Here is a 25,184-nt window from a genome sequence, read left to right as displayed (position 1 = left end):
GCTTCCTTCACGTTCACCAACGTACTCTTCCATAGCAACTCGTCACTCGGACGCACCGAGCCTATCGACTCTCTTCCCGTGTCATCTTTCTCGCTAGCTGTGTCTTCTACTCGACTTCTTGTGTTCTTAAGCTCTTGCACACTTAAATACAAAGATTAAATATAACAGAACCTAACTTAACCTAGTTGATCACATCAAAATTAATCCGGAATACTTACCAATGCTTAAAAACTTAGATTTTTTTAATCCAATAAAATTACATTTTAATTAAAATATAATTATGCACCATATAAAAATGCTCTTAAATATTTTTTCAGGATTATCTTATAGTAAAAATATTAATTACCTTTTAAATTTTATCCAATATTACCATACTTCATTAATATTATTTAAATATAATTTTAGTTACTACGATGAGTTTTTTTTTTGATAAAAGGGAATGAATGGGACATTTATGGAAAATGGAGATGTTTTAGGGCCGTTTTAAAAATGTGAAAAGTTTAGTTTTACTTTTTGGTAAACTGCCGTAACACCCACTCACACTCAAACTCCATACAGTGATTAGTTTTGTAACATCCGCATGAATAATTAGACGCGCGTTCGAATAAAAAAATTACAGGTCTAGAAGCAAGCGAGAGAGGTGTGTCGATGCGATTCGCCTCCAACTTCCCCTCGTCTTCTTCCTTCTCGCATCCGCCTCCGCCGATCGCTGGTTTGGCCCCTTGCGATGCTCATAGCCATCCTCTTCGGCTTCTTCGCCGGCGTCGTCGCCCTCGTGGCCGCCGAGGGCGTCGCCTTTCTCTGGCTCCTCCGTCGCCTCATCCGGAAGCGGCCAGCCGCTGATGTGTCTCGGACGCAAGCGAAAGTGCGCGATCTTGGTGAGGATCGGCCACTCACTTATCCCGACGAGAAAAAGGTCAGTGCCTTTGATGGATTCGATTGATCTTTCTCTTTTATTCCAAGTGAGGTGAAACTTGACTGATTTGAATAGTTTGCCTAGGGTTGTGTTTGGTTTATGCGTGTTTGAAGAATTTGATGAATAGATTTGCATTTTTCCGTAATCATTCATGCTGCCCAGTCCCTTAATTTCCCATATTTGGAAATTGATTACAATTTAGCAAGAGGTTTTTTATAATATGGCGAAGAAGACTGGCTTGGGAATCCCAGCGTTCTGTCTGTTTGGGGACGTTAGAAATTCACTCGATGACTTTTCCAGAAACAGCTATCAATAAATTGTTATTTATCTTGAAGTTCTTTTCGATTGGAGAGAAACACAGTTTTGTAATGGTATTTGATGGTGGAAGTATCAACTAAAAATTGAAAGATTACAAAGCATAACTAAACTTTACATGAAAGATATATGATCAAGGTGGAAGCCCTAAACCTTATCATAGTGGTATATACATGAAATCCATGAAACAAATAATGGTTTCCAGTTTCCAATAGAATAATTCTATGCCGATAAACAAATCACACCTCCGACTGTGATTGTCTAAGATCAAGTTGTGAAGACACAAACTAACCTTTAGTGCAAGATGTCAGGACCGTCGTGCTTTTAGAGGGGAGCGAATAGGTGAAATTTTGAAACTTTTTTCTCTTGTTCTTGCAAATGCAAAACTTGATTATCTCGTTAGAAAATATTTATCAGATGTACAGCAATGAAAATAATAAAAAACAATATGCACTTCTAACAAAAAATATTTAACGTGCTTTGGAACACCAGCTTGCTACTCCATGGCCATGACTCGTTAGATGAATCACTCTATGAAACCACTAAACGTAAAAGTTTCTCTTTTTTAGAGGTAGAGAAACGTTGAATAAAATAATTCTCTTTTCAAGATGAGAATGCAATATAAAGAGAAACTAAATGTAAAATAGAAAATTGAACCTGATCGAAGTATCCCTTCCTTGAGGTCCTTTACAACACTTCAAAATAGTAGCTACACAAGAATGTACAATGATGTTGTTCGAAATGACTTAACTCCCTATTTATAGAGTCGGTATGCAAACAATCAGCAGACTCAAACCTCCTCGGTTACTTGACTGAACCATCCACAATGATTCTGTTTCATATCTAGTCGACTCAAAGAGCATTTAGTTGATGCGAATATGCGATTGTCATTATTCTATTCCAATGCCTCTAATTGCTCCATCTGGATATAATTTCAACCTTGCCTTCTAACGAGTGTTTTTGATTGATTCCTTTGACCATTAGTTGACTCAGATAACTTTTTTGACTTGGTCTTCTGACAATTGTGTCTTCAGTGGACTCCTTCGATCACCAGTTGACTCTCTTGAATAAACCTTCGACTTTTTCGCCATTGACGTAGTTTAATCGACTCTAGGTCTTTAGTTTACTGATATTCTTAGCCATAAACTTTATCCTGCACAAATGACCACTCGTATCGGTTCAAATTCAAACCACACAAACAATCAACTAGGGTAGTCAACTTAGGCAACTTCAATTGACTATTTTGCCATTCAGTTGACTCAAGCCAGAATAGAAATCATTTGATCATGAGTAGCATTCCAACTTGGCTACGCTGACTAAAAACAGTCTAATTGGGTACTTTATTGACTTGACCTCGAGCACTTGTTCTCTGGTTGATTATGCTGAGTAGAAAGCTTTTACCCAAAATGCCCTAAATGGCATTGGCTACTATCTCTCATCTCATGTGTCTTTATGTTGATGATACTCTATCCCTTGGGTCCTTCTCGACAAGCCTCCAGTTCTTAGAGTTTTTCCTTCAAGTTTGCTTGATTTAGGTCACTTGAGTCATCCATTCAACACCTCTTAAGACATGTAGATCACCTTCGACATTTGTCAAACCTACTATGAGTTCCCCCTCCAAGACTTCTCATCTTCCAAGTTCTAGTTGGACTTTTAGCTTGGAGTTCACTCTTTTAGAACTTCATCCACTAAGATCTGATTGAACTTTTGCCTACTTGGAATTTACTCCTCTGAGACTTCTCTTCCTTCCCGATCCACTTGGACTATTGCTTGCCAAGAGTTCACTCAGGATCTTTGAGACTTATCATCTGCAAAGAGCCACTTGAACTTATACCAATTTAGGATTTTCCTTGTCTGCTTGGAGTCCACTTCTCTAGACTTCTTTTGCCAATGCTTTTCGATTTTTTCTTTGCTAAGCCGCAACTTAGTTTGACTTTTCCTCAAGTACAATTACCAGGATATATATTAAGCCTAACTTAGCGCTCGTGGCTATTTTGTTTGTTTCTAAAAACTATCGAGTAAATACGCAGTGGAAAAGTAATAAACATAGAAGCAACGCTAACACTGTTTCTTTTACTTAGTTCGGAGCTTGTGGCGACTCCTACTCCAAGGCCCGCGATCGTTAATCGCTTTCGTTGGGCAATCACTATAAATCCGAAATTCTTTACAGGAATGTAAGTACAAGTACAGAATAAAGAATGATTATACCGACAATACAAAATGAAGAAAGTAGTCGTCGATTGTCGGAACAGCAGAGCGTTGTTGAGGCGTTCGGAGCAGCGCACAGGAGCACACATTGTTCTGTTTTTGGTTGTCTTCGAAGTGCTACCCGAGGCTCCCTTTTATAGCCTCTTTAGAACTGATCCAGATCCTCGAAACTCGGGATCAGGTTTGACCTGAACCGGATCCATCGACCGATCCCCATGTTCGGTCGACCAATCAGATGATCTCCTCCTCATCCGATCTGATCACCCCGCTTCGATCAGGTCAACTCATATCCTTGGTTTGGTCGATCGATCCCCGAGTTCGGTCTGACCGATCCCTCGATTGAACCCGGTCTGCAATCTGGAAATCTGACCTGGTTGTACTGGAGTTCGGTCGACCGATTTGGCCGTTCACCGATCAAGGTTAAGTCCGACCTTGCAGAATTGTTAGTTCCCTGCAAAACAGAGTTAGGCAAGTAGCAAATAATATCAAACAAATAAGTTGACAACCTTCAGACTGTCCGGTTCTGACTTCGGATTTTCTCCGAAAACCCTAGGTCGAAGCAACGTCTACTGTTCCCTCACCGGGGAATGCGTCCTCACCTACTCCACTCAGGAGAGTATGCCTGTTGACAGTTGATCCTCCAGACCAACTGGACTTTTGCTCAGCGCCCGAAGCTTCCGGTCTTCATGCTGGACGTCCGCTCCACGACCTGCCCAGACTTCCACCCGGTTCACGACACCAGGATTTCAACCTAGGGTTACCACCCCCTAGGATTTTGCCCGAAGCTCTTGACCCGCCAAGACTTTCCGCCTAGGGTTACCACCCCCTAGGACCTAGGGTTATTACCCCCTAGGGTTTTCCCTTTGTCTAACCGCAACTAGGACTTTTCCTTACCTAAGGTTACCACCCCCTAGGGTTTTCCACCTGCCTAACCGCAGTTAGGACTTTTGCCTAAGTACACTTAGGACTTTCCTGCAATCTCGTTTAACCTTGTCAGATAGCAAAACATCTTAACTTTGGACCCTTTGACATAATCAAAACATAGGTTTGATCGTCGGATGCTTTCCGCACCAACAAATATGACTATCACAATTCTCTCCCCCTTATCTGATAGATTGATTGCATCAACACAAGAGTCTTCTAGTATATGCCTAATGGAACATCCTGTGATAATTGATGGAGAGTCATGGTGTTTATATGGACTATAGACTCAACTAGGGACCCTTATCTCATGGATCAAGAAAGAAACTTTTATTTTTTCTACCATAAAAAGGCTACCTTGGAAATTGTAGAAGCTTCTCTGCAATTGCTAAAAGACATTTAGAAAAACTAAAATTTAGTCATTTTCAAGACCTAGACTATTCATGACTAATCTTATATCATACTTAGCCATGTAGATACTTTCTCCTTGCCACTACGTCTCAATTTGTGTTGCGTTGACTGACATAGTGACATTTGAAACCATGATCCATATATTATGAGTAAGCATATCACATACCTTTGGTTCCTTGCAAATACTATATATCTTCTGAGCAGCTTGTTAATGATCCATTATAGGATTTTTTTTTTTTACATCTACCTAGCATCCTTACCACTAAAGCTATGCTAGGTTTTATATATGTCTATGCATATATAAGATTTCAAGTGTGGGTGCATATGACTAATTTTTCATTTGCTCCATTTTTAAGTGGATATTGACTGATCATATCCTCTTTGACAATGAATAATACAAAGGATGCATTTTTTTTTCATTTTGAACCTTTTCAAAATATTTTAATGAAAACCTTCTTCGATAATCCTAATAATAATAGTAGTTTAAGATTCATCTCTATGAATCTCTATGCCAAGGACATAAGAAGCTTAACTTCAGTCTTTTGTTTTGGAAATTTGAGAAAGATAACACTTCCTTTCATGTAGCATACTGAAGTCATTCAAAGTAGAATATGATCCATATATTGGACTAAAATATTACCTTTAGGTCCTCACATTAATCCATAATATTTTTTTTGAAACCAAATGAGGCAATAATATTATGATTTTTTTTATTTCATTGACATGATGCTTGCTTAGTCTACACTTTTTTTTAAAAAAAAAATACAAACCAAATGTTCTTTATCATTAAAGGCTTCAAGTTGATCCATACTACTTCCTCCATATTCCCATTTGAAAATGTTATTTTCATTTTTATCCACCATTTCATGTAACTTAAAATTAAAATGAGGTGCCAAGGCCATGATTATCTTTAAAGAATCCTCTTTTGGAGAATCAGTTGCCAGGTAGTTGTTGTGTTTAAGATGTTATAGGACTAGGCTTTCTGATATGTTTCTTTTTGTAGTTGTATATGTATCTTCTTCTTGGAAACTGGTAATAAACGGTAAAAACAGAATATCTTTTAGTTTAAGAGCCATCTGTGAACTAATTAATTTTCCAACATAAAATTTCATGTACAGACCACTCCTAATTGAAGCACTTTGCTAAATAACATCGCTTTGGCAACACGATGAAAAGTGGAATCTTTGAATCGAAAGTACAATAGATGGCTCTAAGAGTTTGAGTCTTTTTGGAAGTAATAGCTTGAGTTTGATTTTATGCCTGACTCTATTGTTGGTTTTATCTTCAACTGCTAATTATTCCTCTCATAAAGCCTCTATCACCATTGGTGTCATTTCTCGATATTGATTTCTCCTTTAGCAAAGTCTCCAACATCCACTACCTTTACTTGGTCCTACCATCTCAGTGTTGGTTGGCTAGTGCAATGGCATTTTTAGCGGCAAATAATGAGATTTTTGATCATGATGGAAGGTCATGAGGGATAATTCAATGGAGTATATGGCAAGTCATATATCCTTGCATTGGAAGTGTAACTAAGTGATAAGATCCATAGAGTTAACTATTTTGAGACTAGTGACAATATTATTGTTATTATTTTTGTTGTTGCGCACTATCAATTATATCATTGTTGGAAATGGTAATAGATTGATTAGCCATTAGTGTTTAGTACTTCTAATAATTCATCCAATTTTTGTTGTTGCTTCTTTCTTATTATTTTATATATTTCATTGTTGCTTGGTTTGATGAAACATTTTTTTTTTGTAATTATATCTGTGAATTCAATCTTTATGAGGATATATGTAATTATCTTGCCATTGTCAACAAAAAATTTGGCTTTAGTTGTAGTTTGAAACCAAACATACCTGATACCTGTGAAGTTGTTGGTCATGCTAACATAATTTTACATGTCAATAAGAATCAATCAACTGTTATATTTTTCATCCGTCTGCCAGAGCTAGCTTCATGATTTCATTTTGCTTTTGGACTCTAAAAGGTTATATCACTATTAATTTTCCAATCTCTAAATCATTCTTAATTATGCTATCTAGAATTTTCTTTGGGCTGGTGCCCTTTTGCCTCACATTGGACTCTAATTAACTTAATTTGACTAACTGAGAAATCTGCTGGTGACACATGTGACTCTGATTGACTTTGTTTGACTAACTGAGAAATCTGCTTGTCAACTTTATACTTCCATCTCATTTTAGCATATTACTTTTGTATCTATTATCAATTAGAGTTACACCTAACTGTTTTGGGATACCAATATTGTTTATTTATTTTTTAATAATTCCTCACATGCATTTGAATTTACATATCTCAACTATGCTATTTTTTTCATGATTCCTACTTGCCCAACAATGACGCTTCTAAACTTTTGTTTGTTTTTCAAATAAATTTATGCACATGACAATTTGTATTATAATTATTTGCTTTCTATCTTTACCCTTTTGACTTTTGAAACACAGGGTTCAGTTTGGTTACTCGATCCAGATAAAGTTCCAAAAATCAACATTGATGAATCATCAACAAAAGTGCCAAAAGAAAAAAAGAATAAAAGCACTCTGGAGGTAGTTCCTGTCAGAAAATATGGTAAAATTAAAGATCACTTATTGATCTTGTCTGACTCTGATGGTTCTCGAGCAATTATAAAACTCTTGGGCTGTACAGTGGTTGCTGTTTCTGCCTCAAATTTGTCTTCACGGAAGTGGTGAGTTGGATCAAATCCTCTGCTATAAAAAAGTTTTGGTGATGACACAACTCTTTGATTGGAGGATTTTCAATAAGTGATTTATTCTTTTATTGAATACAAGATTTAGTAGATCATTCTTTTATTGAATACAAGATTAGTAGATCAGTCCAGTGTTTTATTCAGTAATGAATCACTTTAAATGATATATATGTTCTTGCCACAATTCAACAGTAAGTTTTTTTGTTTAATCTTAGTTCACGTTGACTTGAAGAACTAATTCTGTTCATCGCTGAATTTTTGTCATTGAAGCCTGTGATACTGATGAAGTAAGGACTAGGTACAGGAAGTGGACCAATTCACTGCAATTGCTGATTGTGAAATGTCAGTTGTTTTCAATCGTGGATTACAAGCCTCACAAGGATTCTGACCTCACCTCTGTTTTTCCTTTTTGACTGTTTGGAAGTTAGAAACTGATTCAAGTTGTTAATGTTGGTTTCATAGTGATCTTTTTTATGAAAAAGAAATTAAGGTAGAAGAGAAGTGCATACAGAGATTTATGCATTTTACAATATGTATGTTTGTAAAAAACGTTGATATTAGTAAAATAAACAGATTGCTTATATCTATTGGCTGTAAGCCTATAACAGAAGTTCTTACACAGTTTGGTAATCTGTGTGTCAACCAAGGTTTAAAATTTCGACCCGTGCCGAGATATCAGTCCTGGACCGGAACGATATAATTTCGGTACCGTATCGTGTCATGCTGATATAGTTTCGGTATTTTTTAAATATAAAATATATTAATTAAAAAAATAAATATTTAATATAAATATTTAAAAAATAAACAAAATAAAAAATATAAAAAATAATCTTTAAAAAAAAAGGAAAAGATATGAAAATAGATAATCAATAAATAAAAATTTTATGAGGGTTTAATAAAGCCTATTTAGATTATCTCCATTATAACTAGGAGTTGATTAAAATAATTAACCTAAGTTTAATTAAAAAAATCCGAAATTCGACACCACTCGCGAACTCGCGCTACTTCGGCGGTGCCGCGGGGTTGCACGACCTCTCAGCTATGGTCGCGGGGATTGCATGACTCCTCCGGGGCGACCACGGTGGTCGTGCGACCTCTCTGCAGTGGCCATAGGTCACACAACGTCTCCATGGCGACAGCGAAAGGGTTATGCAACCCCTCTGCTACTATTGCGAGGTTGATCGACCCCTTTGTTGCGGCCATGGAGTCGTGCAACACGTCACAACTGTCGGTGCCGTGGTCGTGCGGACCCCTCCGCTGTGGCCACGGGGTGGCGCAACACATCGCAGTTGTCGTGGGTCTCATGCTGGGGTCATGTCGGTGCCGATCGTCGAGCAGAACGAGATGTTACGCCCGTTTCGACCGTCTCGGCACGACACTTTAAATCATGGTGTCAACTAATCATGGTACTACAATCATCACCATTGTGGTGACATTGATCATACCGTCCGACAATTTTATTTACTTCAATTAAGATAGAAAGCCATTAAATTGATGGTGCAAATATCCTCAATTAGGTTGACTTTGATCAGGTTCTTCTGATGTTTTAATGTGATTGAAAGTGCTTAAGTTAGGTTCATCCTGTATTTCTGATATGTGTTGAATTTGTAGGATGCACAAGTTGATTGAAAGTCCAAGAGGAGAGTTTTAGAGCTTGACAAGATGATTGAAAGTCCAAAAGATTAAACTTGACCTGGAAGGATGATTGAAAGTCTAATAGGTCACTAGGAGTTTGGTAGGTCTCTTGTGCAATAGGACTCATATGATCAAGTGGAGATGACTTGGAAGCCCAAAATGAGATGGGCTTAAGGGCGTAAAGCATTGACGACATTAAAAACTTAAAGACATATGAGTTGTGAGAGATTATGAGGGGTTGTAATTTTAGGTTGACTCTACCTATTGGTTTGCTCGATCGAGGAACATGTGTTTTGTTCATAATTGATGTTTCAGCTTGATGTTGAGCTATTTGCGATCCTCGCGAACAGAATGGTTCTAGGGATGTAAACGAGCCGAACCGAGCCGAACAGTATTAGGCTCGAGCTCGGCTCATTTAAGTTATATTCGGCTCGAGCTCGGCTCGAGCTTGAATCGAGCTTTTATCACAAGGCTCGAGCTCGGCTCGTTTTAGAATTATCAAGCTCGCGAACAGTTCGAGCTCGGCTCGTTATTAGCTCGATTATCAAAGTTAATGAGCCTAACTCGTTAAGCTAGCTCGGGCTCGTTTTCGGACTCGTTTAGAGCTCGTTTTTGGCTCGTTTTAGAGCTCATTTTTTGGCTATTTTAAAACTCATTTTAAGGCTCGTTTTAGAGCTCGTTTTTTGACTCGGTTTAAGGCTCGTTTTTTTTTTCTCGCGAGCCTATAAACGAACATGTTCGCGAGCTCACGAGCCGAATATCCTTAAGCTTGAGCTTGGCTCGATAAAACTGTCGAGCTCGAGCTCGGTTCGATAAGATAAACGAACGGACTCGAACGAGCTTTTTACCGAATTGAGCTCCGAATAGCTCACGAACCGTTTGGTTCATTTACATCCCTAAATGGTTCTATTTCTATTTGTGAATGTACGAGCAAAGAGTTTAAGTTAAGTTTGTTTGTGGCTTTGATATGTGTATTTGAGTCTTGCAAGACTTAGTAAAATACACATGGAGATGACTTGACATGACCAAGGTAGTTGGACATCCAGTGATTCGAGATTCATGGAGATCAGTGAAGGATGATATGGAGCATCCGAAGGATCGTAGGACAAGGATCATCGGAGTGGAGCAAAGGGAAGTGGACGTTGAAGGCAAAGGCGTGAAGGAGGACATGGAGATTAGCCGTGGACTAGGGTGCATCCAAAAGACGTGGGGCCTAAACAAGGATAACTTAAAGGCTAAGATAAACTAAGGGAGTTGAGTATTTAGAGAATGTATCTCGGGGCAAGGGTAGATCTCAATATAGGCATACTCGACCTTAAAAATGGTCAAGCAAGTTTACTGGTCAACTAACATACTTATTGACTGTTTTTTTTTACTTGTAGGTTGCATTCTTTTACCCTGGATTTGTCATATCACCAATTTATAAAGGTAAAATTCAGAATATATTGGTTGAAAAACAGTTTGTTGTCATCCCCAAGATACCAGCCATTATCTATATGTAGGTTTTCTTCTAGTATGACTTCTCGAACTGCACATTGATTAGAAATGCAAGATGGTTTTATGACTTTTTCTATATGTTTGATGCATAATTTATTGGAATGCCAAAATAATGCACAATCATTATTCTACAAATAAAATAATCATCTTTAAGCATTTTTGTTATATATAGATCTATTATCTTTTCCTGACATGGCTTATATAGGGCTAAGAGGTATCCCATAAAAGTGGAGAGCAAAGACTCAGTAGTTTACAAGGGTAGTAAGACATGTTACTTATATTTTGACACTTCTTGGGAGAAAGAATCCTGGTGCAGAGCTCTCCGTCTTGCTTCTTCTCCTGATGAGGGAAAAAGGAACTGGTACACAAAGATTAGTGAAGATTTCCAAGATTATGTCTCATCCTTGAATAATGAATATCCTTCTTTTCTAAAACCATCAGTGGTTTTTTCTGAGACTACAGACAAATCAAATAAGATCGATGGATCTTCAAGAGTTCGTCTATTTTGGAAAAAACTGGCAAAAAAGACTTCAAAGAATGGTATAGAGGGTAGAATGAGCTCAGTTTCATCATTAAACTATGGTGAAAAGAAGACTTTTGAGAAGTCACATTCGACAGCTGATATATCAATAAGTTCATCTGCGGACAGAAGTTTAGGTAGTTCCTCGTCAAATAATATAGGACAGCATATACCACCAACTTCTTCTTATTTGGGCAGCAAAAGTTTACGGCCTGGCAATTTAAATACAACCGTTGATGAAAAGATTGTTAACGATGAGGGTACACTTTGTTGTAATCTGTTGTTCTCACGGTTATTTTTTGATGCTAAAAGAAGTATCAACATTAATAGTATCATAAAAGCACGCATCCAGGTATTTTCTTTTTCTTTTTCTTTTCCCTTTTATATTCAGTTTTTTACATTTTGGTTTATATGGCCTCTAATCTTCTGATTATTTGAGCAGAAGAGTCTGTCAAATATGAGAAGGCCAAGTTATATCGGTGAAATAATTTGTACTGGCTTAGATATTGGAAATCTTCCACCTTACATTCACAGAATGAGAGTTTTCCCAATGGACTTGAATGAGGTGTGGTCTATGGAAGTGGATATTGAATATTCAGGTGGTATATTGTTAGATATAGAGACAAGACTTGAAGTTTGTGAACCAGAGTTGCAAAAGAACATAATAGAACCGAGTTTAGAACCAAATTCTGCTGGTGAGGTAAACTCAGATTTACTTGATGGTATCGAATATTATGGAAACCAGTTGAAATATAACTTAGCCACTGTAATGGATAACAGAAATGAAGCGGAGAAAGCAGGTGAGTATAGGATTCTGGATATTGTTGTGTTTCGGCATACTGTTTATATATTGAAGTTTCTATATATGCTATTTTCTTGTGGGAAACCAAAAAATAAATTGACTATAACTCACTATTGTGAATATATACAATTACCCCTCATTTCCTGATTCTCTGATGAAGATTTGAGTCATATCCTTATCATCTTTCTTAGTCAAGATTCATGGTCCTTTTATGCCCTTTTTTAAGTGGATATTTGTTGCTTGCCCTATTATGTTTGAGATCAATTATCAAACAGAATTTTTTAAATTCTTTAATATAATCACTTATCAGATTCATTTGAATTGTTGATCAGAAATCTAAGAACAGAATTGCACAACTAGTTGACTACAACTATCAAGCTATTTCCAAAAACATTGTTCTCTTTAGATCACTAATCGCAGTAGCTGATACTTTATGTGAGTGTTTGCAATATTTAGTTATGCAATAAGCAGTGTGTCTATTCAAAATGAAATGAGGCTTTGTAATCTTTGTTGGACATTATTTTACTTCTCATGTATATTCCATGAACTTTTGCTTTCTTTAACCAAATAGTGAGTTTGTACTTTACCCAGAAGTTGTTGTCAAGTGTAACTTTTTTTCATTGCCTTTGGATTTTTGTAGTTTTGTCTTTTCTATAGATTGTCTTTTCGTTGATATTTTTTTAATAATAGCTGACCATGCCCCACCCACCCCACCCCCACTCCTTGTGCATTAGTTGTAATTTACTGCATGTAATCTGTTATTATTAACATCCTAAATTTGTTTCTCTTAACTGTATGCTCTTCTTTTTGTTGGCTGGTATACCTTTTTTAGCTTAACCATTCCCAAGCAAAGTTACTCGTGTAGAGATGCAGATGGTTGGAATACTCGTTCAGGTTATCCCATCACTAAGTTTGCCAAGTATTGTTGTTGTTCAGATAGCCTGAGAAACACAAAGAGTGCTGGTTGGACTGCAAGCTATGTATCTAGATGGAAGACCATCCTCCACTCTGTTGCTGATCAAGTTTCACAGGTTAGTTTATATTCAAAGAACTTTAAGGATGTTGCATATAATTAACTTGAAGTACAGATGGCATGGGTGAATATATAACACCTAGGTATGAATATGGTGTTTTTTTGAAAAATCATTATGCACTTTTTCCACAAACACACGGGCATCTGCACAATGTCTTTTTTCTTGTAGCTGAAGAAAAGCAGAAAACCACTGTTTAGTGCCATAAAAAATCAAGTATTGATTTTTCATCTGTAAATAAAATCATTGTTCCTTTATTTTTATACTTCTACGTTTTGGATAAATATAATAATAATTCTAATTTGAATAGAAAGTCTATACCAATTTTGTTTACTAGGGTTGTCAAATGGACATCAAAGATGTGATTGTTGCCCATTAAAATAATGTCAATTGTCTACCCAGGGGCAATTGCCTATGGGTTTCTTATTACCATAGCTTTGATGCAAAGTAGCAAGTTTTTTTTTTCACATATTATAATGAGATTAACAGTCCATGTTTATACACCCTCCAAGCCTTATATCAGGATGACCAACAAGCTGTCTCCACGGGGGTGCCAGTTGGCTAGAGGGTGACAGATATGTTACAACGATGACCAACAAGTTGTGGTAGTCCTACTTATTTGGATTGGTTATATGGACTTATCTTTTATGGAATTCTATGCAAAGTATAATACTGATAATGTTAGATGGGTTGTATCACTTTTGTTACCTTGGCTAGAGTATTCTTGATCTCCATTTATGTTTTTGCACCATATTAATTTGCCACCTATAAGGCCACACAATATATATCACCTATAAGACCTACACAAATATATATCTAAATTGATTAACCTCAAACATGGATGCCTGTCATACCCAACTTGTCAGAAAAAACAAAACTGAACTCTATTAGGTTGCTTGGAAAAAACATCAGCAATATATTCTTTTAAAAAATATATATAACATGTTCATGGAATACTGAATTTTTCTTGTAGAATATATGGTTACTTGATTGTCACACTGTACTTTTATTGTCTATATATTCTATATCTTTCACAGTTCTACTTGCCATTGCCGCCCACGCATGTATTCTATATATTTATACCAAAATATAAAAATTAATTATTAAATAATAAAAAATAAATTTGTGATTGACTGTAGATGTGTTAATCTTAAATATTTTCCAATTTAATTACATTTATTTCAGATCCGCCAATGTAGATTCGCTAATCTTGAATATGATCAACAATTCTTGAAGATTTTCAATTTCTTTCCTTTTATTGTGGATGAATTAATTTGTAATTTATCTTCAATTTATTTTCTTCAAAAAAAAATCTGTGATATTTGTTTCCTTCTTTGCATTATTCTTTCTTTTTTGCATTATATACTTAAAAATCTTCCTTAAAAATGATAAAGTTCAAATCCATCATGATTTCCTAACTCTGGATTATCATTTTGGATAATCAGAGCATCTACCAGTCTGCATCCAAGTACATTGATTTCTGGTAAACAAACAACCGCGCATGAGTTTGAGATATAGACATCTTTAAAAATATCAGAAATCTTCTACTAAATGAAAATAACACGAAATTCTTAAATTTTTTATTAAATTTAAACATAAACTATCAAAACTACTGGTGGACAAGTAGTGAATGTTCTGTTTTGTTGCACTCTGGTGACCAAACTTATTAAACGACATCACAGATAATTGGGACAAATGAGTAAGACATATCTTAAACTTAAACTGATCTAGGGAATAAGTTGAGTTTACATGCATCCCCTTTAGCAATCAATGAGTTTCTCTATTCAAGGGTGACATAAAGTTCTGGAAATAACAGCAAAGATCAATTCTGGATTTTCTAAATCTGGAAATACTAATACACGCCATTACGATATAAATTTCACATTACTCTGATTTATCACTTGATACAAACTTCACCTCTTGCATCACTTCTTCCACTACACTTTTGTTGAGGAATGCACCATTGAACTTGTTACTGGTCTGGATATTTAAATTGTTTTCTTCATGCTTAGTTTTTGACTGATCCTGAATGACTATTTTTGTTTTTTTAAGGTGCCCCTTTCGTTGGCAATAAGAGTTGTTTCTCTCCGTGGGACATTGCGGTTGCAGATAAAGCCACCACCATCTGATCAGTTATGGTTTGGCTTCACCAATATGCCAGAATTAGATTGGAATTTGGACTCTTCAATTGGGGATCGAAAATTATCCCATAGTCACATTGGTTTGCTCATTGGCAATCGGATTAAGGTGATATTTTCATTCAAGTATCATTTTTCCCCCCTTCATTAATGGTTTTCCTAGTTGAGGAATTTTGACTTGTATTTTGAAATGTAAATGTCACCCTTTAAAATTGTAACTCTGGACCATGTTACTATGCAGGCAGCAATTAGAGACAGTTTGGTTCTCCCTAATTGTGAAAGCATTTGTATCCCATGGATGATAGCAGAAAAAGATGATTGGGTCCCAAGTAAAGTTGCACCATTCCTATGGACCAATAATGAGAATGCAGACAACACAGAACTCGAGTCATCAGTACCTCGAGCTACTGAAGATAAATTGAAGGTTGATAGTGGCATCAACATTAAAGACGGTTCGGATGACAGAATTGAAAAAGTAAAGTATGTGATGCATGTCGAGCAAAGTTCCCAGGCAACTACTCCAGCATCATCTTCAACTACCATCGGTGGTCAAACTGGCTCTGCTACTTCTATTCAGTCTTCTTATGATGCCATGAATGCTGATCTGAAGGCTCCACTATTGACCGGTGAACCTGAAAAGACTTCTATCCAAAGAAACACAGATAACCCTACGGTTTCCATGTCCAGGTCGTTAGTCTCGCGGAATGATCATTTGAGTGCTGAAGACGACGATAAGCCAAAGAAAATCAGCAGACGTGCTAGAATGATGGATTTCGGGAAGAAGGTTGGGGATAAGCTGGAAGAGAAGAGACGACACATTGAAGAAAAAGGCAGGCATATTGTGGAAAAGATGCGTGAGAATGCGAGAACAGGAAGTTATGATTCAAGCTGACATGAGAAACAATGGCAGGTAAAGCAGATTTAATGGAGAGAGATTCTATTCAAATTGAAACTGCCAAAATATCTGTTTAGTGATGTTTGTACAACGATCGTTGACAACGTGTACAGATGTAATGTTCCTTATTTTTTTTCAGTTTTTTTCTGCTATTATTTTCAAGTCATTCATTTTGATGCACAGGCATATGCGTCCAGCGTTGACCCATAGTCAGCATCAGCGTTTGATGAATCGCATTCCAAAGTATATAATGCTCACGTGACACCATGAAATATAACAGATTTTGTTTAATCATATTATATTTAATTACGAAAAATGATTCATTTCCTTTTAATTAGGACTAAGGATTCATTTCTTAGGGTTAAATATTGCACTTGGAGGTTTCATCAAAGGTGAAGAGAACTGTGTTAAAGGTGATAACTGTATGTGAAAGGCGAGTCAGCCTGAGGGCAAATGACTGATGGTGAGTGTAAGTTAGAACAAGATTGCTACTGACGGGAATAGAGCTTTTTATTGTTGTTATGTCTTTTACATGTGGAAGAATAAGAAGAAAAAAAAATGAAGGTGGGTGAAATTTAAGAATATTTTGTTCAATTGTTTATAAAACTACAATAAATAAATAAAATTTTCTGGAAAAAACTCTCTTATCCCAACATCCGGTCACTTATTCAAACATTATTTAGAAGATATAATTAAGATTCGACCACTTCCCTTACATCATAAGGGTTGTCTGTCAAACCTTAAACTAATCGCATGCTTATCAAACTCAGATCCCATTCAGAAGATTTACTTTCCACATAGATAACTAAAGCAAAGCGCCAACTAAAGGCAACACAACAAGCCGCTGACAGAGATTTGTGTCAGCTAGATTTATAAATGACAAGCACAAAAGAAAGATTTGGTGTCTCCATCCTTTTTAAGCACATGGAGCAAAAGATAGATGATCTAAATCTTTATTATCTTCTAGCTTTATCTGAACACCTTTAGATCTAGTGACGAGGTGAAGACTATGCACCATGAATCAAGATGCATCTTATAAATTAGTCCATTTGGAACAAACAATAACTCATCTCTTACAGAGCCATAGAATTAAAGAGCTTCATCATCTCAACCTATGGAGGTACTAAACAGCAGTCGAGTAGTTGGAATTCCACTCAAGAATCTCCAACATGCTTCTTCGACCGATCACAGAAGACTAACTCTCCATTCGGCATCATGTGGCCGTTCGGGATACAAACCAAGTATGTTCCATCTTCTTTCTTGCATCGGTTGCTTCTTAATGAATTTTTACTCTCTTGGTTACTCAAGATGATACTTATCTGCAGGACATTCTGATTTGGTGGCCAATTGGATGAACAAGTTCAGCAAGAAGGCAGAAAACATTCGCGACCACGGTACTCGACTTAACCTCCTAGTTCGGTTCATGTTATGCAATTCTGTTCTAACATGAGTTTGTTCTTGATGCATATTGCAGTGAATTTAGGAACCAACTTTTCAGAAACTCTGAAGGGAAAGTTCAACCTGGGGGCTAAGATTTTTCAAGCCGGAGGTCTTGAGAGAATCTTTAGGAAAAATTTCTGCATCGAAAAGGGAGAGAAGTTGTCGAAGGCCTTCCAGTGCTATTTGTACACCACTGCTGGTCCTATTGCAGGGTTGCTATTCATCTCAAACAAGAAGATAGCATTCCATAGTGACAGATCCCTCAAGCTCACTTCTCCAAAGGGAAACTTGACCAGAGTGCCCTACAAGGTACATGGATTGATCGATAAATGATGGAACATGCAAGTCATCGATTAAGATGAATACTAACTGAATTGCATCACTGAGCAGGTTTTGATCCCAGTTGGGAGCATCAAGAGAGCCATACAAAGTGAGAACACTGAGAAGCCAAGTCAAAAGTACATCCAAATAGTTACAGTAGATGACTTTGAGTTCTGGTTCATGGGGTTCTTGAGCTACAAGAGATCTTTCAAGCACTTGAAACAAGCAATTTCAGATTCTCAAGTTGGGATTTTGCAGTTGACTCAGTGATCAAATTGTCTGAAATTGTATCTCGGATCCCTTTTTCTTTTTTTTGAGTGGGAGGTGGAAGTCTTTATGGGACTGAACAGCCTTCCTTCATCTCATTTTGTATAAATAGATGTAGTGGACTGTTATTTCACTCTTTCTGTGAACAAAGCAATTCATGACATGGAAGCATGAATTTGGAAAATTGGATCAATCATGGCAAAAAAAAAAGGTGAAATTAGAGGGGAAATCGTACAGCATATTGACTAAACTTGCAGATACCACTCATTGATATACCAAAGAGAATTTATTCTTTATTGTCTAAACAACATTCAAAACCATCTCATGCTCAATACTCACATGATCAAGTGACGACAGTATAGCGGACCAAGGAAACCAATTGAAAAAGTCCTACCAGAAACTACTTATTAAGGGCACTTGAGCTTGCCGGAGGGGGTGGTCATGGAGGCATAGCAAGCACAGGTGATGCGAGTCTCCACTGATGTGCCGGGTGGCACACAGTTACACTTGTTGCAGCACACCCCGCACATCTTCTTGCACATCTTTGGCTTCCACGATTTGCTACAACGCACTGCGCATGCTGCTCCGCAATCTGTATGTTTGTTTGTACACGAAGATACACGACCAAATGAGCTAGAGCTTTCTCAATACCATATTTGATTATCAATATTAAAACATATATACCGATAGTAACTCCCAAAACCGATCTCTTCTTCCCTATGATCTACAAATTGCAAACATTATGATTAACATTAGTCTTGAAAACCAATAGAGAAACAAAAAAAAAAAAAATCCTACATACCGAATGATCAATGGAAACTGAGCGGGAATCAACATGATAAAGCCCAAGCATGACAAGTAGAAGACACGCAACGATGGGACTCGAGAGAGCCATGTATTGAAAGACAAGAAGGAAGAGGAACTAGTGAGTGAACTGAAGTTGCTGATCTGATGAGGTGGTGATTTATAGAGGAAACTAGCTAGGAAGAGACCTGCTATAAATTTAAGTCGGTGAGTATATTATTTGAATAACGGAGGCATGCAGCAGCTACCAGGAAGGGGTGCTGGGACAGGATGGCATGTGTTCATGTGGAGTTAGGTTGGATGTGCATGCAGTGGCAATCACAACAGCGAAGACAGTGGCTGTAAATAAAAGGTTAAATTTTAGCTTATATTTTGACGTGTTATTTTGTAGATGTCCTAGACTTTTCACGTGTTGTTTGGAATAAATTAAATTTATTCCGATCAAATATCGAGGATCAAATCATCAGTCAAACGAATGATTCGACACATGTGTTCCAGATGTTCCCTGGAGATTGCTAGGGGATGAAGAAGCTCTGAAATACACTTTAACAAAGAGTTAGATTGGTGCAGGAGAGATACAGCCGGTTGGCCACTCTGATATTTAAATTAGGATTTATTTGAGATGGTATGAAGAAGAAGATAGAGAAGGAAAAAAAGATATGGTGGAGTATTGCACTGGTTCAATTGGACCTGAATCTCATTTGAACAGTTCTTTGGGGTCATATTTGACTCATCTTAATTTTGATAGACAGATCAGTATAATTCTTTACCACATGAAACCCCCAAAATTTCTTGGAATATTTGGATAAATTGTGGAGCAACAATAAAGTTGCCTCAGTACATCACGTGGAGAAGCATTCCAAAGCAGTGTCTGATGTCCTATGCTCACACTCCCATATTACAGTTACTGAAAATAACTTAATAAATCTATCATCACTTTTTAGTAAATTTAAGTATTTTATGATGGTTAAGATTTTAATTGTAAATCTTTTAAGTATGTCACATAAACAACCTGAAAAATCTGAAACTTTACCATTTCATTCAATATCACAACTCAAACCTTACAATTCTTATACAAAATAAAAATGAGAAGAAGCAAAAATAAATATATATATATTAGCAATTCAGCAGAGCCTTGGCAGTCCTTTACTACCATGACTTATTGCGCTCCTCCCTTTCATGTTCCTGCACACCTCCATCATCATTCTTTGAAAGCTAAGCCTGAGCTGCTGCTGCTCCTCTTCCTCCTCCTCCTGCTCCTCCTCCTCTGACTCTGAAGAAGCGATGCTTCTCAATTTACAAATACTGCTCCAATTTTCCACCTTGTGTTGCTGGGAGGCCAATGCTTGCACGGCTACCGTCGGCGGAACTCGCCGGCCCTTTGCGAGCTCTTTGCAGGCTTCAAGAGTGAGCTTCTCATAGTTAAGGCATCCACACAACCTCGTTCTCTCCTCGACGGTTAGAGTCGGGTGTGACTGCGTCAATAAATACAGATATCTACTTGTTTAAACTTATAAATGAAGAAAACATCTTCTGAAAACAAATGGTGAGACTTATAGATTGAACGAATTACCTCAAGAAAGATATCTACTGCTTTATAGACTCCATCAAAGCAGTCCCGGGCTGAATCTGGCAAGCACTCGGCCACCTCCAGAAACTTTGATATCTTTAAATTCTGATCTGGAGAGATCTCAACGATGTACTTGTCGATCAATCTGCCAAGCTTCTTCATCCTCTGCAAGGATGAACCACCCTGCTCTGAGTTTACAAATGTTCTCACCAATCTCAGAATCAGATTCACATCGTATACACCACTACCACCGTGGCCTGTCACCAGGAGATCATCCAATGTGGCCTGGTCAAGCACCTGCCCTGTCGCCCTCTCCAGCTTCCCCTTGCATTCCCTGCTGAGCCCTAGCCCTGTCAGCACCCTCATCACCCTGAACAGCCCTCTGCATGAAAAGGCTGCCGCTCCCACCACCGCCACACCATGGACTGCGGTGTCTGCCAGGCCACTGTGCTTCTCTCTGCAGCACGGCTTCTGCGCCGCCGTCTTCAGATAATGCAGAAGAAACCTGGTCAGAAGAAGGTTCTTGTTGTCGGCGCCGTAAGCCCCAAGAGCCTTCATGATCTTCTCTACCGTGCCCGGAGCCAACACAGTGAGGTCATCAAACCACCACTCCCAGTTGAAAGCAGAGGCGTCAGGGGAGGAGGAGGCAGAGGAAGGAAATGACACTGAGGAAATCAATGCGTTCTCCGAATTGGATGCTATCTTAGCAAGTAAGGTCGATACGAGCTTCTGGAGCAGGCCACAGGAGTCGGCGGCATGGAAGAAGAGCTCACAGCTCTTCAAGGCCGTGATGATGTCGTTCCATGCACAGTCGAAGAGGCCGTCCAAGAAGGCCTCAGTCTGGCGCACGAGGTTGCCGTCGACCATCTCTTCGGTCATTTCGAGAAGAATTGCGGAGCTGTGGAGGAGACCGACGTTGGAGGGGTTAATGTCAATGCTTCCATTGTTGTAACAGAAGCAGGAGACCAGCTCAAAGCCACGGGGGCCTCCCGGGAACTCCATTATCCGTAGTCCCAGGCCCTTCGGTAGACTCCTCACCGTTCTCTTCAGTCTGCCTGAGAATGTACAGAGGACTTTCTGCAACAAAGTAGATCAGTTAATTACCAATGAGTCAGATGGCTTGGCTTAGCTTGAAATTCGGATGGAAAAAGTACCTGATGGAGGAAGAAGACGTGCCTGCCATCGATGTGAACCTTGAGGTCACAGAGTTCATGCATTGCCGATTTGCTGGTGGAAGTTGAGTGGGCAAAAGGGAGGGCAGGCAACACTTTGAGGAAGGAGGGTCGATGTCTCTTAGATTACAGCTGTTTGATGGATACGTATGATTGTCACATGTACATGTATATTAATATAGTTAGTTTAGTTAGATCAGTTCACAAGCGAGTGTAGATTCCAAAAAACAAATATATGCATAGATCAGTAAAATCCTAGCCCTAAGTTCGTAGTGGAAACTTGTCTGGATTTTGTCTGACGCTGGTGGAGGAGCTCGGTATGTCAAGTAGTCCGTAAAATATAGCAATCCCTATGGTGGCCCGTGTCACCTAGGACATGTGGATTCGAGGAGCTAGTGTTTTCTTCGTATGGATTGGAGAACCTGGTGGTTTTTCTTTTTCTTTTTTATTTTGGTTTTATCCAGTTACTGGTCAAATAAATCAAAAAACTCTGACGGAAGTCCATTCCAGCCATCAACGTTTCTAAATTTATGATTCTACTTAGAGTTTTTTTTTATAATATATTGCAGTAAGTTTAAATTTTAAATGATTATGATGCGGTTATGATAAGGGGCACCACCCTATCATCACGGTGGAAGGCAAAAAGATCAAAGTTAAGATGGACAATGGATGGACGGTGTTGGCTGGTTGGGCGAATCATACTCCGACCAGGGATTAGGCACCAATCCACCAACACAAGGAATAATCAAACCGACGTTTAAGGGACACGTAGAATTCGGGTCAAACAGCTCCTCTGCTCGGCCTAGCAGTAGACTCGACACCAGCCAAGCACGTGGATAGTAAATTGTCCATTGAGCGGTTATCCCGCTCGGTCGAGCAATAGAGCAGGTGTACAGTGGGCTTCCGGCCGAGCGGTCATCTCGCTCGGCCCAGCAACGGACAACACTCGGACAGGGGACTTTCAACCGAGCGGATATCCCGCTCAGCACGACAACAGACAACGCAGGGATAGTAGATTTCCGGCCGGGCAGCCATTTTCGCTCGGTCAAGCAACAGACACAGCAGGATATCCTCGGACATCCTTTTGGGTGCTAGTGCAGTTGACAGACGGCATGGTTAGACAAAAGATCGTATAACAGAAGCTTCCACTATCACTTCAGAGATATGCTCGTCACGGTAGAGGTCAAAGAAGTCAAAGTCAAGATGATCAGCGGGTGGACGGTATTGGCTGGTCGGACAAATCATACTCCGACCAGGGATTAGGCACCAACCCACCGACACAAGGAATAATCAAACCGACGCTCAAGGGACACGCAGAATCCGGGCCGAAGGCTCCTCCACTCGACCTAGCAGCGGACTCGACACCAACCGAGCACGTGGACAGTAAACTGCATGCCGAGCGGCTATCCCGCTCGGCCGAGCAATAGAGCAAGTGTACAGTGGCCTTCCGGCCGTGCGACCATCCCACTCGCCCCAACAACAGATGACACTCGAACAGGGGACTTTCAGCTAAGTGGCTATCCCGCTCGGCGCGACAACAGACAGCACAGGGATAGCAGAATTCCGGCCGGGCGGCCATTTTGCTCGGTCAAGCAACAGACACAGCAGGATATCCTCGGACATCCTTTTGAGAGCTAGTGTCGCTGACAGGCGGCATGGTCAAACAAAAGATCGTATGACAGAAGCTTCCACTATCACTTCAGAGATATGCTCGACCCGTTAAGGTACTATGTCAGAAACACTTTATTGACATGTCTTTTCAGATAAAGCTTTGAGATGCATGCTCGCCTAGGGAAGCGTGCACGCGCGCTTCCGGAGCTCTATATAAAGGGGGTCTAAGCATCGACGGGGGTATGCTTTATACGCGATTTCTACTGTTGCGCTATAGTTCTCTTTTTTTCTTCTTGCTTCACCGGAGGCTGACTTGAGCGTCGGAGGGCCATCGCTGGGGACCCCTTCCTTGGCTCGGCACTGACGCTACTTGTGTTGCAGGCGGAAGCGAAGTCCACCAGAGGTCAGCAGGAGCGTCACGTCCCCAACATCCATCCCTTCGACTTTCGGACAAGATCATATTCGGCGCCATCTGTGGGAACGTCACTTGAATCCGAGCCAAGAAGATGGAAGACGCTGGACGACTAACCACCATGACGCTCACTCATGAGGAGCTAGAGATGCTCGTGCAAGCACGAGCAGCAAAGATGATAGAGAAACAACAACAAGCGCTAGCCGATCGGCTAGCACCGTAGCCTGCAGCATCGGCGACCGATAGGCGAGTGGGGCAAGAAGACCGAGCGAAGCAACTCTCCGTATGGGGGCAAAACCGAAGGTTGACCGGCCCCTAAGGGGAAGCGCTGCCCGCGCTGATCCCCTTCCATCGAGCCCTGTTCCAAACCCTATCGGAGATAGCCCAAACGCATCAGGAGTGGGGATCATCTTCAAACGATGCGCCCGTTCGGGATGCGCGGAAATGTAAAGCACCCCGAAACGTCGTGTCTCCCGAACGGATCAACAGACAGTTCTCAGAGGAGATCATACAAGACCCTCTGTCCCGACACTACACCCCGTTGGCGATTGAGACATATAACGGGTCGACCGACCCAGATGATCATCTGGATTGGTTCGACAATGAAGCTACGCTGCACCAGTACACGGACGGATTGAGGTGCAGAGTATTTCTCACGACTCTCTCCGGATCGGCTCAGCGCTGGTTCAGAAGACTGCTAGACGGTTCAATACAAAGTTTCAAGGATTTCCGAGCCATGTTCCAGCTTCACTTCGTCAGCAATCGCCGCTACTAGAAGACAAGCGTCAACCTCTTCTTCTTGAAGAAAGGACCCAAGGAAGCGCTCCGAGCATACATTCAACGTTTCAATCAAGTGGTCATGGACATCCCCTCGGTCTTGTTCGAGACCATGATGAACGCCTTCATCCAGGGGCTCGTCGAGGGAGATTTCTTCCAGTCACTCATCCGGAAGCCGCCCAGGGACTTCGACCACATGTTCAAGAAGACCAATGAATACATCAATGCGGAAGAAGAACAGACGGCCAGAAGAAAGGAGGCGCCGACCGAGAATACGGTACCGACTGAGTGTCGACCGACGAGCATCCATCTGCCGCCCAAGGGGCCGAGGGCTGAAGGAGCACGACCGCACCAGGAGACCAGGGCGCATGTCATGCAACATGTGGCGTCCGATCGGACTAAGGCGTCGAAGGGCAAGGTATGGACTCCTATGTTTTGTTCATTCCACCAATCAGTGGCGCACAACACAAGGGATTGTCAGGGACTGACACCGATTGTCAGCCGACCGACTCCAAGAGGATATCACCGCGATCACCTTCGCCCGATCGATGACCACGGTACAGATCCGCTGAGCGTCGGGACGACAGAAGGGCGCTCGAACGCCATCACCATCACCAGCAGTGGAGGGAAGACACCGATCCGTCCCGGGCCCCAGCCGAGCGAGACAGACCATCCGCTCAGGAAGAAGAAAATAGGAGTAATGCTTCTCAAGGAGAGATAGGCATGATAGCTGGTGGACCGACCGACGGCGACTCCAGCCGAGCCAGGAAGACATACGCTCGGTGGTTGG

General features: G+C 39.9%; 4 protein-coding genes across 4 annotated transcripts; 2 read left to right on the top strand and 2 right to left on the bottom strand.

Moving 5' to 3' along the window:
* The first annotated feature begins 593 nt into the window (after positions 1 to 593).
* LOC122022698 (testis-expressed protein 2-like) lies at positions 594 to 16,182 on the top strand. Its single transcript, XM_042580767.1, has 7 exons — positions 594 to 916; positions 7,240 to 7,481; positions 10,840 to 11,506; positions 11,597 to 11,954; positions 12,893 to 12,987; positions 15,040 to 15,234; positions 15,367 to 16,182. The coding sequence occupies exons 1-7, from the start codon at positions 728 to 730 to the stop codon at positions 16,015 to 16,017; spliced, it is 2,397 nt and encodes a 798-aa protein (XP_042436701.1). The 5' UTR covers positions 594 to 727; the 3' UTR covers positions 16,018 to 16,182.
* Positions 16,183 to 17,041: 859 nt separating this feature from the next.
* LOC122022388 (GEM-like protein 7) lies at positions 17,042 to 18,227 on the top strand. Its single transcript, XM_042580363.1, has 4 exons — positions 17,042 to 17,261; positions 17,346 to 17,414; positions 17,495 to 17,769; positions 17,851 to 18,227. The coding sequence occupies exons 1-4, from the start codon at positions 17,135 to 17,137 to the stop codon at positions 18,049 to 18,051; spliced, it is 672 nt and encodes a 223-aa protein (XP_042436297.1). The 5' UTR covers positions 17,042 to 17,134; the 3' UTR covers positions 18,052 to 18,227.
* A 62-nt stretch (positions 18,228 to 18,289) lies between these two features.
* Positions 18,290 to 19,011, bottom strand: LOC122022389 (snakin-2-like). Its single transcript, XM_042580364.1, has 3 exons — positions 18,851 to 19,011; positions 18,733 to 18,772; positions 18,290 to 18,640 (listed from the first exon to the last, which is right to left on the bottom strand). The coding sequence occupies exons 1-3, from the start codon at positions 18,941 to 18,943 to the stop codon at positions 18,456 to 18,458; spliced, it is 318 nt and encodes a 105-aa protein (XP_042436298.1). The 5' UTR covers positions 18,944 to 19,011; the 3' UTR covers positions 18,290 to 18,455.
* An 859-nt stretch (positions 19,012 to 19,870) lies between these two features.
* Positions 19,871 to 21,733, bottom strand: LOC122022547 (BTB/POZ domain-containing protein At3g19850-like). The gene is made up of 3 exons (XM_042580578.1): positions 21,577 to 21,733; positions 20,426 to 21,499; positions 19,871 to 20,327 (listed from the first exon to the last, which is right to left on the bottom strand). The coding sequence occupies exons 1-3, from the start codon at positions 21,637 to 21,639 to the stop codon at positions 19,977 to 19,979; spliced, it is 1,488 nt and encodes a 495-aa protein (XP_042436512.1). The 5' UTR covers positions 21,640 to 21,733; the 3' UTR covers positions 19,871 to 19,976.
* Between the last annotated feature and the right edge of the window lie 3,451 nt (positions 21,734 to 25,184).

This window comes from Zingiber officinale, chromosome 9B (genome assembly GCF_018446385.1).
Source record: "Zingiber officinale cultivar Zhangliang chromosome 9B, Zo_v1.1, whole genome shotgun sequence".
Taxonomy (NCBI): domain Eukaryota; kingdom Viridiplantae; phylum Streptophyta; class Magnoliopsida; order Zingiberales; family Zingiberaceae; genus Zingiber; species Zingiber officinale.
Note: the sequence above shows the minus strand (reverse complement) of the source record. Positions and strands in the feature narration are given on the sequence as shown.

Coding starts and splice junctions, on each gene's coding strand:
- LOC122022698 (XM_042580767.1), top strand. CDS start 728: ATGCTCATAGCCATCCTCTTCGGCTTCTTCGCCGGCGTCGTCGCCCTC. Junction 11,955..12,892: donor AAATGAAGCGGAGAAAGCAG/GTGAGTATAGGA, acceptor GTTGTTGTTCAG/ATAGCCTGAGAAACACAAAG. Junction 15,235..15,366: donor TCATTGGCAATCGGATTAAG/GTGATATTTTCA, acceptor GTTACTATGCAG/GCAGCAATTAGAGACAGTTT.
- LOC122022388 (XM_042580363.1), top strand. CDS start 17,135: ATGGAGGTACTAAACAGCAGTCGAGTAGTTGGAATTCCACTCAAGAAT. Junction 17,415..17,494: donor AGAAAACATTCGCGACCACG/GTACTCGACTTA, acceptor TGCATATTGCAG/TGAATTTAGGAACCAACTTT. Junction 17,770..17,850: donor TGACCAGAGTGCCCTACAAG/GTACATGGATTG, acceptor ATCACTGAGCAG/GTTTTGATCCCAGTTGGGAG.
- LOC122022389 (XM_042580364.1), bottom strand. CDS start 18,943: ATGGCTCTCTCGAGTCCCATCGTTGCGTGTCTTCTACTTGTCATGCTT. Junction 18,773..18,850: donor CAGTTTCCATTGATCATTCG/GTATGTAGGATT, acceptor TGCAATTTGTAG/ATCATAGGGAAGAAGAGATC. Junction 18,641..18,732: donor GGTTTTGGGAGTTACTATCG/GTATATATGTTT, acceptor ACAAACATACAG/ATTGCGGAGCAGCATGCGCA.
- LOC122022547 (XM_042580578.1), bottom strand. CDS start 21,639: ATGCATGAACTCTGTGACCTCAAGGTTCACATCGATGGCAGGCACGTC. Junction 21,500..21,576: donor ACGTCTTCTTCCTCCATCAG/GTACTTTTTCCA, acceptor ACTTTGTTGCAG/AAAGTCCTCTGTACATTCTC. Junction 20,328..20,425: donor CAGTAGATATCTTTCTTGAG/GTAATTCGTTCA, acceptor TTATTGACGCAG/TCACACCCGACTCTAACCGT.